General features: G+C 58.4%; 1 protein-coding gene across 1 annotated transcript; it reads right to left on the bottom strand.

Annotated features, from left to right (window-relative positions):
* Positions 1–4296: 4296 nt before the first annotated feature.
* Positions 4297–10681, bottom strand: DLX4 (distal-less homeobox 4). The gene is made up of 3 exons (XM_036342015.1): positions 9771–10681; positions 5878–6074; positions 4297–5504 (listed from the first exon to the last, which is right to left on the bottom strand). Exons 1-3 carry the CDS (start codon positions 10027–10029, stop codon positions 5262–5264), a joined length of 699 nt encoding a protein of 232 aa, XP_036197908.1. The 5' UTR covers positions 10030–10681; the 3' UTR covers positions 4297–5261.
* Between the last annotated feature and the right edge of the window lie 7630 nt (positions 10682–18311).

The raw sequence follows: 18311 nt of genomic DNA, 5'->3' as shown, positions 1-18311 counted from the left end.
GAAGGAGAAGGAGAAGGAGAAGGAGAAGGAGAAGGAGAAGGAGAAAGAGGAGGAGAAGAAAATAGAAGAGGAGACACTGGTTCTCTTCGCTCCCAAGGAGGCTAGTTGGTGTGTGTTTCTGGTTGTTTCTGTCTGTTTCTGCATATGTGTACGCCCCTGTGTGTCTCCTTCTTGGTTCATCCCTGTGTTGGACTTTCTCACATATGTCCATGTACAACCACGGGAAGGCTTCATGAACACATACATGCTCACATGTGTCTCTGTGTGCGACTTTGCCCGCTCTGTATGCCACTGTGGGTGTCTGCCTGCCCGTATATGCATCGTCTTCTGTGGAAATGTGTGTGCAATTATGATGTCCCTGTGCCTGATCCCTGCATCTCTCTGCATTTGACTGGGACCTTTGTATGTTGAGGTTTGGGGTGGAAGGGTCTTTAACTCCCCCCTGCCCCACTTTTAGCCAAACTGGGCTGGCCAGGAAAGGGGGAAGGAGCGGATGGAGAGGGGCCACTTTGCCCCTCTAAGTTTTTCATCTTGGGAGGGAAGAGACAGCAATAGCCCAGGACTCACTGATAGGACTTTTCCCTGGCTCCCTCTGGGCCAGCAGCCGTGCATGCTACTCAGAGAAGGGGCAGGGCAGGGGCTGGGGGGCGGGGGAGACTAGAGCTGAAGGAACCCCGCTTCTTCTCCTGGGAAGGGGAGAAGCAAGAAGAGAGATGGGAGAGAAGATAAAAACAGAAATTTATGGGGGGTGGGGGTGGGGTCAGTGAGTTTTTCTTTTCCCACATAATTGTTAAAACATTACTCACCTCCTGGAACAGGGCTCTAGGTAAAGGGAAACCCTAATCCTTTGAAAACTAGCTACTTTGTGGGCTGGGTTTAAGGGGTCTTTGCAGAGACCTGAAGCCCATCTCTTAGTCTCTACCTGTATCCCTTCTTAGCACCATCAGCTCCACCTCCACCTCCTCCCAGGCGAGGAAAGGGTCATCCCAGGTGAGCTGGTGTTGGGCAACACCTGCAGGACACTTTTCTGAAGAAAGAGGCTTCAGTGGCCCTGAGAACAGAAAGCCGAGAGGAGATTTGCCACCATGGCCACGGGAAGAGCTGAGAGTAGATACCAGGCAGAACTAGAAAGCACTAGATCAGGGGAGGAGAGAGAGTGGGTGTACCATCACCTCCCTGAGAGCAGGAAGTCAGTGTCTGCCTTCTCTGGCCTTCCTCCTCCCTACCCACATCCCTTATAAGTGATGGGGTTAGTCCTTGATCTCCAAGGCCCCGTCTACACAGGCCTCAGCTACCCGGATAACATTCCATTGACTCTGGATACAATCCCAGAGGCAAGTTCAGGCATCCAAGCTCAAATGAGGTTGGGAGCTGAGTAATCAGCTGCTAGGGCTGCGCAGACATTTTGTCGGGAACAACCAGCCCCCCACCTCTCTGTGCACAGAGGATTTGAGGCTGGGGGAGGGGCGGTCTGTCACTCAGTGTCTTCCCAGCCCCCTCCCACCACACATTCTCCCTCTCCCCACCTGCAAGTAATTTGGCCAATGGGAGGGCAGTTAAGATTGCAGTGTGGAATCCCTCTAGATGTGTGTGTGTGTGTGCGCGTTTGGTGGGGAGGGGGCCACCTCCTTTCCCCCCAGACCCTGGGTGCCCTTTTCCTCTTCACAGGAGCAAATTACTTGTAATTATCTCACATTGAAAGCCTTCAGGAGCTGCTCCCAAAATTGCTTTAATTGAATTAATTGAATCTCATTTTGTTGGGGGAGAAAATGGGGAGCATGTCTTAAAATAGCATACGGGGAGAGGGAAGGGAAGCCGGAGTCAGCTTTCTTGCGGCTGAGACCCTTGTAGGGGAGAGAATGTGCCCTGGGCTCCGCGTTGTTTCCATTTCCCGGTCTCAGCTGATTTTCCGTGCCCAGTGCACTGAAGGCCATCCTGCTCTCAGATGGTGGTGGCCAGGGATGTGTGGAGTCTCCAGCCCCATTCCCCTGCCCTCCCCTCAGGCGGCAGATGGGCCAGAGGGGGGAAGTGAATGGATGGCAGTGGCAGAATGAACTCACCCTCGCCATGGCCCCTCCTCCCCGATCATCATACAGCAGCTGTAAATGCCGTTTATTAAGTGCTTACTATGTCCCGGCACCGTGTCAAGCATGTTACAAGCACTATCTCATTTCATCATCACAACCGCACTGCAGAGCGGGTCCTATTAGTGTTCCCATCAGAGGGGCAGAAAATCGAGGCTCAGAGAGAGGCGTGGTCACTTGCCAAAAGTCACACAGTAGACTGGGTCTCTTTGGAGGTCAAAGCCCCCTTTTTTTTTAAAAAAAAATCTTTTTAATAATTTTTTTTTTCAGAGAGAGAGAGGAAGGGAGAGGGAGAGAGAGAGAGAGAGAGAGAGAGAGAGAGAGAGAGAGAGAGAGAGATCAATTGGTTGCCTCCTGCATGGGTTGAACCCACAACCTGAGTATGTGCCCTGACTGGGAATCAAACCAGCAACCTTTCGGTGCACAAGACAGTGATCACTGGGCAGGGCCAAAGCCCCCATTCTTAACCACTCGGTCTTATCCTCTCTTCCTTATTGGCCCAATTTTCTGAGAGGGGCTCCCTCATGGGAAGAAACCACAGGTTCCCCTTCTCCAGCTCAGAGGGCTGGAGGGAGGGGGAATGGGGATCCTCCTCTGCTGGGATTCCAGTCCCATCGTCACCCAGGAGCTCAGGTAAAGGGAACCAGCTCCCAAGGAGGAAAAGACTCTCCTTCCCCCTGGAAAGGGCAGATGGATGAGGGGAGAAAGGGGGAGATGCTGTCAGCTCAGCAGGCCTCTGGCTGGGAGAGCAATTACACTCCTGCTACTTAACTTTACAACCTGGGCTGTTGTTTTAACGATGCGACTCGTGTTTGGCTGTCCAATTAATCTCCCTTTGGAGGCTTTCCGAGATGGGGCGGTAGATCTTATCGTGGGTCTGTGGAAAGAGGAGGAGTGTGCTCCCTGCAGTGGGAGGAAAGAGCAGCCCGGAGGGCCTGTGGCCTCAGAGGAGACCCAGAGGAGGGATCTGGGGCAGGGCCCGCCCCCCCCCCCCTCCGAGAGCCATGGAAAGCGGGGAGCCAGGGCTGGGGGGAAGGCATTGGCGCTGAGGAAGAGCAGGTTTCTCCTCTTGACACCCTCATTCTTCACTGCTCCTGGATCTTGGCTGTGGCCTGCCCCGTGCCATTTGCCATCCCCAGGAGAAACCTCCACGTGTGTTTTGGGAAGTGGGGGTGCTCACTGACCCAGAACAGGGCCTGGGGGACTGACTGCAGACCTTCTCCCGAGGCGGGGGACTTCCACTGAATGGCACACCCCCCTACTCTACACACAAGTCTAATTTGGGCCTTTCTCTGGCCGGTGGGGTTGACTCAAGGTACCTGAGTGGTCTTTCCAGATAGGGCGGGCCCTGTGTGCCTGGGAACAGGTTTAGGCAGTAAGAGGAAAGCTGGATTTGGGAGCTTTTTTCCTGGACTTGGAGGCCCCTCCCCCACCCCTCTAGTCAAGCTGGGCTGGATTCCCTGAATTATTGGCTACCCTTCTCCCCCTGCCACTGGGTGATGTATGTATGGTGGGGTAGGGTGGCTATGAGTCTACCAATGGGTCCAGGCCTAGTTGGGGCCCTTGGACTATGCCCACACTTCTGTTTACCCATGAGCCTGGCACCACACAAGTGGCTGGTCATTTGTCTGGCTCCCCTGTGAGCCTGCAGAGTCTCTGGGTCACCTTGGTATCCGTTAGCCCACAGGGTCTGCCTCAATCACCTTGGCACCTGGGATGTTTATTGGATGGAGAAGTCCAGTTCCTTCTGGGGTTTTCTTCTCCTCCACCTCCTCCTACCCCTTCCTCTAGGTGGGCTGGAGCCTTGCCACCCTCAAGGAGCACTCTTCTCTCAGGGATGGACTGGATCGACTTGGTGGGCACGTCCTCTTCCAAGGGGAGCAGGGTCTCTCGGGGCTGAAGGTGGAGCACAGGGGGCTGTGTGGTGTCTGGCTCCTTCCAGAACTGGGCCAGGAGCGACTCTGCTGGTGAGGAGCATTCAGACTTGGGTCGTTCCCAGCATTAGCATCTTCTGGTTTCACACCGGAGCATTATGAAAATATAGACGTTATTAGAACATTCTAGAACTAGAGCCACAGAACCAGTGGTAGAGGCAAAACCAGGCTCCAGTGCCTCTAGTTTGGGGCTGGAAGAGCCAGATGGGAGAGAAGGGAGCTGAGCAGCCAGCCCCAGAAATCAGGAAACAAACACACCTCAGAGCCAGGGCCCAGCTTGTCGTACAAACTTTAATTTCGGGAAGTCACGGTAGGAGGGGTGATGGCAAGAGCGTGGGGATGCTAGTCAGATTGGTTATCCATGTATTTCATTTAGACAGAGACAGCTGTGAGGAGCGGAACCGTTGGGCCCACGCCACCTATTTGGGGTGTCTCTACATACACTCTTCCAGGGAGCCTATTTGTCCCCATTCTGCCCAAAGGGTTACCCTACTGTGTTCCCAAGAGTATGTGCATGTGGGGTTGTTAGGTATGAGGCGGGGCTCAATAAATACTCATTGAATTATAAGGATCATTGAATCCATTATCTACTCAAAATTGTAAACAGGGGGAAAGAGGGCTTTTTAAGGAAGAGAACATAAATTACCCAGAGGCCTACGAACTCCACATTTTCAGCATTCCTCTCCCTCACATGAAGGGGAGAAGGTATATCAGTTATGGGGTGATGGGCTGACCTCCAGGAAACACTGGGAGGTGGGACCTGATGGTGGTCAACTTGAAGACTGGGTGCCCACCTCACGCCCGCTCTTGCTCTCAAAAGGGTTGGGCAAGGTCCAAGGCACACAAATTAAAATCACTCAGTGTTTCTTGCTGGTTTTGACTCCAGACTGTGGTGGGACTGTGGTCCTTCAAGGAAGGGGTGGCAAGACAAGGGGTCCTGGGAGCAGCCTGAACTCCAGCCAATGACTCTCTCCAGAGCCTCTGACCAGCTGAAGGGAAGGTGCTCAGTCCATGGCAGTGGTGAGGAGCAGTAGTTGAGACCGAAGTTCTTTCTTAGACTCTTTGGGTTATGGGGCAAAGGGGGACAGACCTCCATCCCATCCTTTTTCTCCTCTAGTTCCTCGCCATCCTGAGAAAATCCATCTGGAGCTGGTTTCCTCCCAGCCCAGAAGAGGTGCGGGTGGGCTGGGTCCTGGGCTGGGTCCTGGGCTGTGTAGGAGGCACGACCCACCTTTGCCCAGGCTCACATCATCTGAGGTGGAGCCAGAACATCTGGGGAGTGATGCTGGTACCAGGCCCCAAAGCTGTTGCCATAGCCCCCAGCAGGCAGGGCCCCTGCCTTGGGGAGATCCCAGAGGAATGGCAGGGGTGGGGAGCAGGGAGACAGGGAGGGGGGCCTCCCAAGCAAGTCCCCTTCCTGCCCCCCAGAGTTCTGCTTCAGGAGCTTCTTGTATTTGGAACGTTTGTTCTGAAACCAGATCTTTACCTTCAGGAAGAAAAGGGGAAAGAATGAAAGATCAGGCGGAGTATAGGTGTGGAAGGATGTGACCCAAGTAAAGGGACCCAGCAGTAGGGCGCAGTCCTGGGAGAAGAGCAGACATTGGGAACACAGTCCTGCAGAGCCCTGGATGCCCTGGAGCTCTCCCAGTCTGAGCACCCTCCTCTACCTAAGCCTCCCCCTCCCCCAACACCTTGTCATACATTCCCCCAGATTACTGAGGGCCAGCTCTCAACACACCCTGGAGAACTTGTGACAACAGGGCCAAGGGACTCATCTGTCATTCCCACCCTGGGGGGTGAGTTCCCAGAGAACACACGGAGGAATGGTTAGCATGCAGGAAGGATGGGGCCGGCCCCACCTGGGTCTGGGTGAGGCCGAGCTGTGCAGCCAGCTGGGCCCTCTCGGGCAGCGCCAGGTACTGCGTGTGCTGGAAACGCTGGTTGAGATGCTGCAGCTGCAGGCTCGAGTAGATGGTCCTTGGCTTGCGCAGTCTTTTGGTCGGGGCCCGCGGGAGCCGCTCGGAGGGCTCCGGGGACAGCGGCGGCCTCTCGGGATCTGGGGGACAGCACAGGACAGAGGGTGAGACGAAAGAGGGGGGTCGGACGCGCAGTTTTATGGGCTCATTTGCATCTCGTTGGCATGCTGGCCTCGGGTTTGCAAAAAGCTCTTCTCTACTCTCCGCTCCTTTCAAACCTCACGTCCACTGAGCTCCGGGTGGGACCAGTCCCAGCTCTTGCCCTCAGGGAACTCACACTCCCATGGGCCCGGTGACCTAGGGAGAAAGCGCCTAGGCCCCGAGCGAGGCTAGGGGCGGTGCCCGCGGCGAGAGGTCAAAGTTCAGCCGGTTGCGGTGGCGCCAGCTTGGGGTGTGGCGGGCGGAGTAGGGCTGAAAGGCTGGGTGGAGGGCTGGGCTGAGGCCCGGAGAGGACGGGGGAAGGGCATTCCAGGCGAGAGGAACTCCTAGGCGATGCTTACACAGTGGTTCTCAACCTTCCTAATGCCGCGACCCTTTAATACAGTTCCACATGTTGTGGCGACCCCCAACCATAAAATTATTTCCGTTGCTACTTCATAACTGTCATGTTGCTACTGTGATGAATCGTCATGTAAATATCTGATATGCAGGATGTATTTTCATTGTTACAAATCGAACATAATTAAAGCATAGTGATGAATCACAAAAACAATATGTAATTATATGTGTGTTTTCCGATGGTCTTAGGCGACCCCTTTGAAAGGGTCGTTGGACCCCCAACGGGGTCGCGACCCACAGGTTGAGAACCGCCGGTTAGAGGCACTTGGCGTCTGCGTGGCAACCTCTCCGCTGCCGGAGGAAGGGTGGGTCGGCCGCGCTGGCCGGGGAGGCCAGGATCCGCACCCCTTCCAGCATCAGAGTGTGGACAGGCCCCCAGCGTGGGCATGCCTCCCCACAGTAAGGGCCGCGCGGCGCCTCGGGAACACTCTGCGGGAAAACCGACCACGGTTCCCTCCCCGCGGCGGGCCGGCTGGGGGGAGGCTCTCGGGGACCCTAGAGGCCGCCCGCCCGCGCTCACGGGGTGGCTCTCGCTCGGCTGGCAGGGAGGCGACCCGTGTCTGCAGAGCGCAAAGCGCGCGGATGCGCAACCCTCCGGCCCCTCCTGGACCGCGCTGCGGTGTGGCCGCGGAAGATCTGGTCACCTCCTGCCCCTCCGCTGGCCGCCCCCCCCCCCCGTGGGGCAGCCCCGCCCTTGAACGCGGAGGGTGGCGGGGGGGGGGGGGGGGCGAGAGATTCTCCGCATCCGACCGGCGGCTCCCACCTGCGCGACTCCATGGGGACTCGGAGACCACTGCATGCAGGTGTTGGGGCGGGACCGAGCGGCTGAACTGTCCTCGGGCTCAGGGCGAACATTCCACGCAGGTCTGCCGGCCGTCTAAGCCGAGGGGTGCTTGACCCCTGAGCGCAGACGGCTGGGGCCCACGCTTGTTCCACCCCCTCGGCCTCCATCCTGTCTGGCTCAACCCACACGGCAGGTCCCCCGCCCTTGGCCAGCTGCGGCGACCAGTGGCCTTCACCTCCCCCTCATCCCTCTCCCTCGGCCTGGGGCGCTTCGGGCTTCTCAGATCCACCCCCTTCGACCCCCACCTCAGTCTATTCCAAAAACAAAACAAAACACACACGGTTGGGTTTCCGCTCCCGCCCGCGCCGTCGGCCTTCACGGCTCCGACCCTACTGCTCCAAGCCTGGGGCTGGCAGCCCAGCGACCACCTCTCTGGCTGCGTGGACCGGTCATTTCGCAGGATGACGCCGAGAGAGCCTGGGAGGCAGCCCGCCCGGGCTCCTGAACTCCCACAGCCCTCGGCGCCCCAGCTCTCCCAGCAGCACCCCCCAGGTCCCTTCACCGACAGCTGCCTCTCCACACCAGCTGCAGCAAGTCCCGACAAGACCGATCCTGGTCCACACTACGAAGCCGGAGGGCCTCCCTCAAGTCGCCCGCTAACAGGATGGTGGCACTTAGCTCGGGTGGAGCCAAACCTCCCCCTGAGGCGGGGTGGACGCTGAGTGGGGGCAAAAGGAGGACCCCAGGCCCTCTCTCACACCCCAATCATTCCATCTAGAGCGAGCCAAACCCACCAGTTTCCGTGGAAAAAGGCTGCAATCTCGTCTAAGGACCAGTGTGGTTTTCGTTGCACCCGGGGAAGTTGCATAAAGAAAATGAACTCTCACTCTCTCCTCCCTAGACCAAGCGAGGGAGGCAGGGACTGTGGTTAGCAGGGCTCAAAACACCTTCCCCATTTTTAGCAGTTATCTGAAGGACAGGGTTATCTCACTCCCACCCCACCCCACAGCACACGCACTCACACACAAATGTACCACATCAGCATATTCCGAAGGGAAGGGACCAAGGGATTGTTTGCAGAAACGAGATAATGTGTAGACACCTTCCCCAACTGCCCGTCCTCCAGTGACGGACTCTGCAGCCAGCGGGGAGAGGCAGCCCCAGTTCTGGCACAGAAAGCAGTTAACTTTTGGGGGCTCTGAGAACCTTCCCTAATAGCCACTTTTCTGGCCTCAGGTGGTGAAAGTCAATTTGCAAGGGCCCGGAGCCTGGGAACCAGGCTGTGTCCTTTGCCCATGCACACCCTTTCTTTGGGCCTCTGTGTGCTCATCTGTACATCAAGGAGGTGGAGCCCCAAAATTCCTAGGGTCACTCCTAGCTCTGATGCTTATGAGCGTCTGTGTCTCGGCACAGTGACAGAAGGCAGGAAGATGTCTTGGTCCTGGGCTGACTCCAGAGAAGTCACCCATTCATTCCATGTGCCACCGCGGAGGAAACTGCTGAAGACCATTGTGGGGTCAATGAGGTGGGGGCAGGGCTGCAGGGGTCCTGAAGTCTAAGGTACAGGTGGTGTCTGTATAGTGTTCCCAGGACCAGGAAGACAGGCTCGCTCCTTGGCGTCTTTGATGACCTCCAGTGAGCACTTTCTCAGGAGCTCAGAGTCACTCCAGGCAATGGGAACTCGGTCCTGTCCGGCCCCAAAGGCAAAGGGCAAAGATGAGGGAGGTGCCTGCTCCTGCGGCTGGAAGGCTGAGGTTTGCAACTTAGAGAGACTGCCTGGCCCACCCGTGGCTACATTCTTAGAACAATGGGTGGTGGCGTCCGAGCCCAGGTCAGCTTCCAGTCTCAGTCAGGCACTTGGGGCAAGGCCCCGGAGCAGAGGGAAAGGGGCCCCAGATGAAAGCGCCGAATCCTAGCCACTAGATCACCAGGGACTCAAGAGGCCCCAGATGAGCCCCCACTTCTCCTGCCCTCAACTGGAACCTGATTTCTATTTTTCAGGCTTGGGCTTGAGCACAAAACGAATGCAGCAGAGAGGGGCAACACGGGGAAGGGGCGTGCAGGACGGAGAGAGCCCTGGGGAAGGGGCCAGGCACCCACACCCACATCTGGAGTCTTTGTTTTCCGTTACACGTAGGTACACACAACCCCGGGGCTCCAGGGGGTGGGGTAGAGAGCCCCGCTGCTCCCGCTTCACACACTGAAAATCGAAACCAGGTCGGTCTTGAAAGGAGACCTAGATCAACGCGCCCCCGCCCCTCCCCCTCCCCCACCCCCATCCCCCGCCCCATCCCTTTGCCCGCCTCCCACCCCCAGATCCCATGGAATCTGAGTAAGGTCTGGATCCCGCTAGCTGCGCCCAACCAGGCGAAGACTAGGTTTAGGGGCTCACGGGAGCAAGACCCCGGAGGTGGGAGAGCAGCCGCGCACTTACCTGCCTCCCTCTCCTGCAGAGAGGGCGCCGCGGGCTGCTGGCGGGGCAGGTAGGCGTCTGCGGGCGTCGTCGGCCCGGCGGTGTAGGGGTAGGGCAGGAGGTGACCGTAGGGCCCAGAGCAGGGCAAATCCGAGGCGCCTGCGGTTGCGGGGGACAAGCCTAGTGGGTAGGCAGCCACTACCGATGGGGCGGGGGCGATATCCGGGAAGACGGCGTTGGAGGCGTCCAGGCCAGGGAGGGGGCAGGGCACCGAGGACATTGCGGCCGGCCGGGCCGGGGCAGAAGGGCCTAAGCCATGACCCCGCACGCAGCCCGCTCTCTCTGCCAACTCTCTCTTTTCCGAGCCTCGGGCGTTGAGGCCCAGTGAGCCCCCCGGCTAGCCTCCCCCACACTCAAGACCCCGGGAAAGTGTCTCTGCGCCTCATCCAGCGGAGAGCGCGCCTGGGAAAGGGGTTCCGGGGTTGCCCCCATGGCTTTTCCCCTCCCCCTAAGTCCATGGGGGCCCCCCTCTTCTCGCTCTTGGGTTCGGTTCCCGGGACCCGACAGGGGCCCCGCCCACTTAGACGCCCCGGATTGGCCGCCGCACGCGGTGACTTCACGGGAGGCCCGGGGCCAGGGTCCGCCCCCCGGGGCAGCCCAAGGTAGGAAAATTCGGAACTGGGGCTGCGAGGGGGGCGGTGCACATGCTCTGGGCCCAGCTATCCTGGGGTCCTCTCCGGAGAGCTGCCGGGGTGGCAGGGCGATTGGGGCAGGCTGGGAACTTCATGGTCGTGAAGGCAGAAACAGAGGGTGCTGGCGGGGCTGCGATGCCCAAGGGGCGAGGGGAGCTGCCCGGCGCCGGAGCGCAGGGAGCCTGGGCAGGCTCTCCCACCCTCGGGATCGGACCCACGGACCTGCAGGGAAGTGGAGAGCAGACCGCCAGCGCCGGCAGCTTATTCAACGCGTCGGAATGCGTCGCTGCGGAGCGCCGGCAGCTTGTTGGTAAACAGACGCCGGGTCGGGGGAGGAACCGCCTGGCGCCCAGCCGCCCGGCACGCACGCGGCGCGCACGCCCCCGCTGGGTGCCCTGGGCCTGGCACTCCTCGACCCGCGGCTACTGCGCCTCACCACTCCCCCACCCGCCCAGTCCTGGCTTCCGCTTCCGGCAGTGGCCCCACTTGGTTGCTACACCCCAGCTCCTGCTGGCCCCTGAGGGACCCACAGTCTGGGGCTTCCGCCCCTATGACGTCCCACCTGTCCCCTGGCGCCCCGTGCACGAACTGGGACAAAATCCGGGAGTGGGAGGCTAGTCCAGTTTGATGGCTCCTCTGAGGGCGTAGGAAAGGCAGCAGGCCCGGTTGGTGGCCGCATTTTCAGTCTGTGCGGGACCTGCCTCTAAACATCAGTGCCCAGTACCTTGGTGGACAAGTGTCCACGTGCAAGCATCTATGACCACAGGTATACACCTCAGACACTCCATCCAGATACAATATATACACTCGCAGATGCCCATCAACCGGTGTCTAAGTGATGTCCACATGAGCATCCCTCTAAGAATAGAGAGGTTCCTTCATGGATCTGCACATACAGAGTATAGGCTGTGATGTATACACAGCCACATACCCAAAGATGAATAGCAATATCCCTGAATAAAAGCACAATACTTGTCTCTTACACAGACCCACGACTATACATGCTGAATTGCCAGTGTGTACCCTTGAAAATCCAAGCGTATAAGTCCATAGGTATGTGTACCTACCATATGTCCACACACCTCTAAGCTGCTTCCTGTTAGAGGAGAGACAGATACAGCCCCAAATCCGTATACACACCTCTCACTTGAGTCTGCAGCTCAAGCAGGCGTGTTCATGTTGGCACATACACACGCACTCTCATTGTCGTCAGGGCTCAGCGTGAAGACAGCAGCCTTAGAATTGGGTGGGGAAATGCAGTGATCAGAGAGAGAGGGAAGCTTAGAGGAAGCACTGGGAGTGGCCGGCTCCGGTCTCTTTAGACAGAAAGATCAAAGGGGTGTGTGTGGGGAATGGGGGGTTGACCCCCCACCTCCAGTCAGGTGTCCCTGGGGTAGGAAGAGCAAGTCAGTTTCAATCTGGACGCCCCACTAGAATGGACTGAGAGGAGGTTTTCCAAGACAACACATCTGTGGCAACTGGCACCTGAATGCTGGAGCCTCGAGAAGGAGCTCTCTGTGGGAGCCCTTCCGTTGCGTTGCGAGGCTGGAGAAGCCACCCCCCCCCCCCCCCCCCCGTTCATCCACCGGGGTATGCAGGGTTCGCTGGATTGAGACATGTTGTTTTCACAGAGGACCACCTTTCCCCTTTCCTACCCAACGCTGCCATTCCTCCACCTCCTTGGAACTGAAGCTGGAACTTGCAAGGATCTATTCTTACAAACCTTCCATTCTGCCACCAGCATCTTCCCCTGGAGGGAGGCAGCCACAGGACAGCGCCTGGAGCTATGGCGGGTTCCAGGGACAGCGTCCAAGGAAGGGAATGCTCTTTGGAGTTGGGTAGGCTGTCAGGGGAGGTTTCCCAAAGGACGTGCTTTGGAGGTGGAACTGAAAGGGTGGGTGGAATGACACTTCCTCACGGGGCCCTGTACCCAGAGTCCTTTCTGTGCTGGACGGAGCAAGAGAGGGCAGGCGGGTTTTCCAGCAGGCCTCTGTCCTGGGCATCCCCCACAGTCAGGAGGCCCGTAGTGAGAGCCTCTTTAAGTTGGGGGGTGGGGTGGGGAAGGCTTGCTGAACTCATGCAGGATCCTCACCCCCCTGAGCCAGGAGGAAACACCCTGCAGCCCTTTTGAATTCCTGAAATTCACAGCATCCTATCCTTGCACAGCTTTACAAAAAAAGGAGTGACGTGGGTACTATTATTATCCCGTTTACGAATGAGGAACCCGCTCTCTCCATCATCACCTCACTTTTCAGGGTTCCCTCTTCTGAACCCGGGGGCACCTGATTGGGAAACCTGTTCCCAAGAGAGAAATCCTCTCTGGGCAGATGCCACATCGCACCCACCTGGGGAAGCCGGGAGTCAGGAAAGGGGCAAGGGGTGGGGGTGGGGGCTAGGACAGCTGTAAATGTGTCTGATCAGAGGGTAGGGAGGGCTGGCCCCAGAGGCCTGAGGCCTGGGTTCCCATTCCAGCTCAAACTCCAACTTCCTGGCTTGGACTGGGTGGCTGGGACAGCCATCTCCCAACTCTGAGACTCACTTTATCCAGAAGGGTAAGAAAGGGGGGAGCTGTACCGAAGGCCTCCACGCTTTTGTCATTTGCTTTAGAGTGAGTTGCAAAAACCAAAATCCCCAAACATAATGAAACCGAGAAGGAGGGGGAGGGAGGGAGGCAAGAAAAACAAAAAATGAGCGCTGTCCTGTCACTACCAATATCTCAGCCTCTCGCAGAAGCGGCCCTCCCAGCCTTCCTCCCCGGAGCCCCACACTAAGTGAGGCCCTGGGAGCGAGGGCGGAGTCCGGAGTGGGGGACACCGCGTCCCCGTGGCGTTGGGGTGTCGGGAGTCACCTCAGGAGTGGCGGCTGGACCTGAGACCCGCGTGGTGCACAGTGGGTTGCAGGTTCTTTGCGGGTCGCCTGGCAAATACAATCCTACCCGATTGATCAATCGATCGATAGATCGGAAACGATTCTTTGCGCAGAATAAGCATCCGCGGCGGTGGGATGTCTGCCTTGGTGGAAGCCACCCCAGGTGCGGACTCTCTCTGGAAGCGGGGACTCCATCCAAACCAGTGCCCTTTCCCGTTGTCCTAACACGTGGTGGGTGCGCAGGGCTCTCGCGCGGCCCCGGGGCTCGGTACCGGGCGGCCGGCGCGCCCTGAGCAAAGGCTCGGCGTCAGCGACCGAGGCGGCTCCAGGGTCTGCTCAGGGTGCAGACCACCCACGTCGCACCTGGACGGGTCGGTCCAGGCGAACGGAGATTCCACCGCAACCCCAGGCCTCGGGCCCGCGGCCACAGCTGGCTTATCCGCTCTCTTTCTCCTCCGACCCACCCGCGGTCCCCAAACGAAATCTGAGCTTCGTTTTGTCTGTTCTCAGTGGAATTGAAGTCCGATTTGGCGGGGCTTTCGTAGTAACTCGGTTTGGGGAAACGTTGGGAATAATTCGGTTTGGTGGGGTTGGGGGGAAGGAATTCTCCCTCCGCTGGGCTGGGTGCGCGGTGGTTAAAGCCCCCCCTCCCAGTACGCGAGGCCCAGGGAAGGGCAGTCCGTAGAGGCCAGCATCCCCCCACTCCACCCCCTCGCCCCCCACCCTTGCCCCGTTCACTTTTCCCGAGAGTGTGAACTGTTGCGGTTCTTTTCTCCTTTCAGGTGGAGCCGATGCTGAGCGCACGCAGGGCTGCGGCTGGTGCCGAGGTCGCCGCGAGCCCGGCCAGCCGTGCGCTTTCCTGGCGCCCACCGCCCCGCTCCCCCGAGCGCTTTCCCGGCGACGGCAACCGGCCTCGGAGAATCTCCCGGAGGAGGAGGAGGAGGAGGAGGAGGAGGAGGAGGAGGAGGAGGAGGAGAAGGAAGAGAGAGGCCGTGCGGTTGGCACCACCCCTGGACCCCTGCGCCGCTGGGCTCCCCACGAGGGGCTCCCGCACCGCCTTCAGCAACACGCACGTCCCGTGTGGTCTTCGCCTCACTTCCACATTCCCGCCTCCGTTCCAGGAGGGGTCTTCCCTGGGGGGTGGCCTGGGACGTTGAAAAACGCATCTATAGGAAATCACCAAGCGCCTTCTGGACAAAACAAAACTAGAACCACTACTGGACCAAGTGCACCCCCTCCCGAAAGAAAATGGTTAACAAAAAAGTGGGGCGGCGTTGAAGGTGCGGTGCGGCCGCTGCCCCGAGCGCGGGAGCTGGACTTGCCCCAGCGCGGAAGCCAGGGCCGGGGCGGGGGGCGCGGGACTCCGGGCCGGGGGGCCGGGTGTCCCAGCCGCGGACCCGGCGAGGAGTCCCGCCAGGAGCCCGGCCGGCCGACAACCCGCGGGGACCCGGAGCCAGATCCCGGGGTGGGAGGGGGATGGAAGGAGGCGAAGAGCCGCGCCGGCGGGAGGCCCGAGGGCGACCCGGATGCGGCGAATTCGCCACGTCCCGAACGAAGGCGGCTCGGCCGGGTTCTGCAGACCAGTCCAGACCCCGGTGCGGAAACGAGGGCGTCCTGCCGAGGGCTCCATCGCCCGGTGCCGGCGGAAGCCCGGGCTGGGCCGGAGGTGGAGTGAGGCTGTGCTTCCAGCAAGCGCACCCGACATCGTACAGAACACGCGGACATCACCAACACAGATACATCCCCGCGTAACCCAGCAGCCAGCGCGCACTCCATGGGCACCTACACAGCACCTAGAGCGCGTCCGCAACAGCCACACCGCACCACACCGCGCCCTCCCGCCACGTGGGCGCACACGTTACTCACGCCGCCCCTCTCGACCCCCTCGGTTTGGTTCACAGAACGTCTCCATGGCTGGGTGGTTGGTTTCACTTTCTGACTCCCTGACCCTTTGGAGATCGGACTGTGTTGTGTTGTGTTGTTTTGTTTTAATAAGAAAAAGTGGGTCCGGTCCCTGCATCCTAACCTGGGCTCCATCCCGGCCTTATCTCTGCGGGGCTGGGCCGGGGAGAAGGAGGGAATATCGCCTTGGAGAAGAGCAGGCCGGCCACGTGGGTGCCGCAAACGCACCTGCACCCCCAGGTCCCCCAAAGGAGAAAAAGAATCACAAGCACAAACAAAACACCCCGCAGCCTTTCCCTCCGTGCACCGCCGTGTTAGGCTCCATCTGTCAGGTCCGAGGTGAGGGGAGGGTAGACCGGGGCTCTGCCCCGCCCCCACTCTTCCGGACTCTTCCCAACCCTTGTCCACCAGGCTCAGCTGTGCGGGCGGAGCGCACAGCGGGAGGTGGGCCAGGACCATTCTGTCTGTTTGGCTGTTTAAGGAGAGGAAGGTGGCTCGTGCGCCCCTCCGCCTACATCTGACCTCCGTCTTCAGTCACCTCCTTAACTCCCCACGGTTAAAGGATCACACACTGGAAGTTCCACTGCAGCGGGGGAGAGGCTGGAGGACCAGCAAGCGGGCAGGGTTTGCACTTGCTGGGCGGGGTGGGGGCTTTGCGCTGGTCATGGCCTCCCAGGGGAACGGAGCTGAGCTGAGTTACTCATTTCCATCCTCTCAAACCAGTTTGCCCTCTCTCCTCCCCTGAAGACCACTCTCTGCTTGTGAGCAGACCTCCAAGTGTCCAGGCCCAACCCCAGCAGAGGGAGATCAGCTCTCCCCCAGCCCAGATTCTGGCTGCGATGTGTCCCAGAGCCAGTGGGAGGAGGACGCTCAGCCCCAACCATTAACCAGTCCACAGGGGCATTGGCTGCCTCCGTTGCTGTCCACAGGAAATGTGGGTGGGGTGGGGTCCAGACATTTCTGTGGTGGTTCTCTGCTGTCTGAGGCACAGGGATCCAGCTGGAGGCACTGTTCCTGAAGACACCTCTAAGGAACCTTCTGGAGCCTTTGGGGGGTAAGGGGAGCAATGGTGATCAGAGACCCTGAATATTGGGTAACATAATAATGATGATAATAGCTAACACGTGCTTTTCTGTGCATTTCAGACACTATGCTAAGCCCTTACATGCATCATTTCATTCATCACATGATTTCTATGGAGTAAGTATCCATATTATCCCCACTTTACAGATGAGGAAATAGAGGCACAAAAAGGTTGAGCAACTTGTCTAAAAGCTAGAATTGGAACCAAGGCCAGCTTGTCCTCTTAACTGCCAGTGTTGTCTTACGTGACAAAGCAGCACCCAGCAAGGGAAGGGGAAGAAGGGCTGAGGAGGGAAAGGGGACCCCGGGACAGGAACGCCCCCTGTAGAATGGGGGTAGGAGAAGTGATCATATCAATAATGGCTAACATTTAATGTGGGCTTGTGTGCTGTGCTTCATGTGCATTTCTGTGAACAACCTTCCAAGAGAGTCTTATCATCCCCCGTTTCACAGACCAGGAGACTGAGGCACAGAAAAGATGTGCGCAGGGTCTGTTCACACTTGGTTGGAAAGTAAGAATGTGGGGGGAAAGCTGGGACTGAGAGCCAGGAGGTTCCACACCCTGGAGGGCCTCCAATGCTAACCAAGAACTTAGGATGGGGCCCATGGTTGGTGGAGGACCAGGATGGGAGCTGAGAGACTTCCTGGGAGCATCTTGGGGCCACAGTGTGCTTGGAAGGCAAGGGTTGGGTGGCAGAGAGCCCAGCTAGGAGGCTGCTGCAAATAGGTCAAGTGTGAAGTGAGGAGGGAGGGCCCCGCAGGTTGGCGGCAGAGGCAATGGAAAGGAGAGGGAGCGTGAGAAGGGTGGCTCAAAGACAAACCGCTGGGCCTGGTGACTGTCCCGGAAAAGGGTAGAGGCAAGCATGACTCTGAAGTTCCTGGCCTGGGCTGCCACAGGAGCCCAGGGAAGGAGCCAGGTGTTTGGTTCAAAGATTCAGGCATGTGATGGGTGATGGACCATGGACCAGGATTTCTAGGTTTGGATGCTCCGGCAGGCAGCCTGCCACTCTGGTTTCCCTCGGGTGCCCCTGCACAGGTGTCTTTCTGGGGGCCCTGCCAGGGTGCACAGGTGAAACTTGCATATATGCAGATGCATGCAAATTAGACAAACCCAGCCTGGGCCCTGAGCCAAGAGCTAGGAGAGGGGGAGGGCTGCCCTAGCCCTGACTCACCCTCTGACATGCCGCCTGGAATGCCACCTCCCCAGCTGGGCTTCCTCCAACTTGGGGAACTTGCTCCTGGAATCACCCTGAAGCTCAGGCCTAGGAGATCTCAAGCCCGGAGGATCTCGGGGTTTGGGGGACTTTCTAAATCAGAGTAAGGCTTTATTGTGAGCCCTCCTTGCAAAACAGCAGCAGCAGCGGGGAGGGGGGCGGGGGAAGAATACCTAGGTAACATGACATTTATAAGTATATAACCCACATCACTCCCTAAAGCGTTTTTTCTCATATATAACTTCTTTGGGGCTTCAGTACCTTGTGAAGTAGATGCTTTATTAGCCCCATTTTACAGATAAAGACACTGAGACTCAAGTCATGAAGTGCTGCGTTTACAGAGTTGGATATCTATCCGTTGAAGCCTTCTGCCTCAGTGCCCTTTGTACTCCCTGTGATTGGTGCTCGGCTGAGGGAAGGACAACCTAATTCTGGAATCCTGGGCTCCATATGGGGAACTGCTGACCCTCAGGTCTCCAGACAGTCATGGGAGAGAGGCCTCTAATCCTCTCCCCCAAAACGTGATCAAGTAAGTGGACTCTTGTCTCTAGACCTCAGGCCACACACTTGCATCTGGCTGGACCATGCACCCCACTTTCAGCTCCTTTAAAACTCCCCGCATTCAATACTCTCCTTTTCAGTGCCTACCAGGTCCAGGGGCTGTGCAGGGCACTGTAGCAGATCGGCTTAGGTCCCACCCAACAGTGAATTTTGCAATTTCTATGTGTTAAAATTGTGTGTGTGTGTGTGTGTGGGGGGGGGCGGGTGGCTGTGGGGAATGTATAAAGAAGAGTAAATTAAAA

The sequence above is a fragment of the Myotis myotis genome, unplaced genomic scaffold (assembly GCF_014108235.1).
Source record: "Myotis myotis isolate mMyoMyo1 unplaced genomic scaffold, mMyoMyo1.p scaffold_m19_p_17, whole genome shotgun sequence".
In the NCBI taxonomy this organism is placed as follows: Eukaryota; Metazoa; Chordata; class Mammalia; order Chiroptera; family Vespertilionidae; genus Myotis; species Myotis myotis.
The sequence above is the reverse complement of the archived record's forward strand: the minus strand, read 5'-3'. Positions and strand labels throughout refer to the sequence as shown.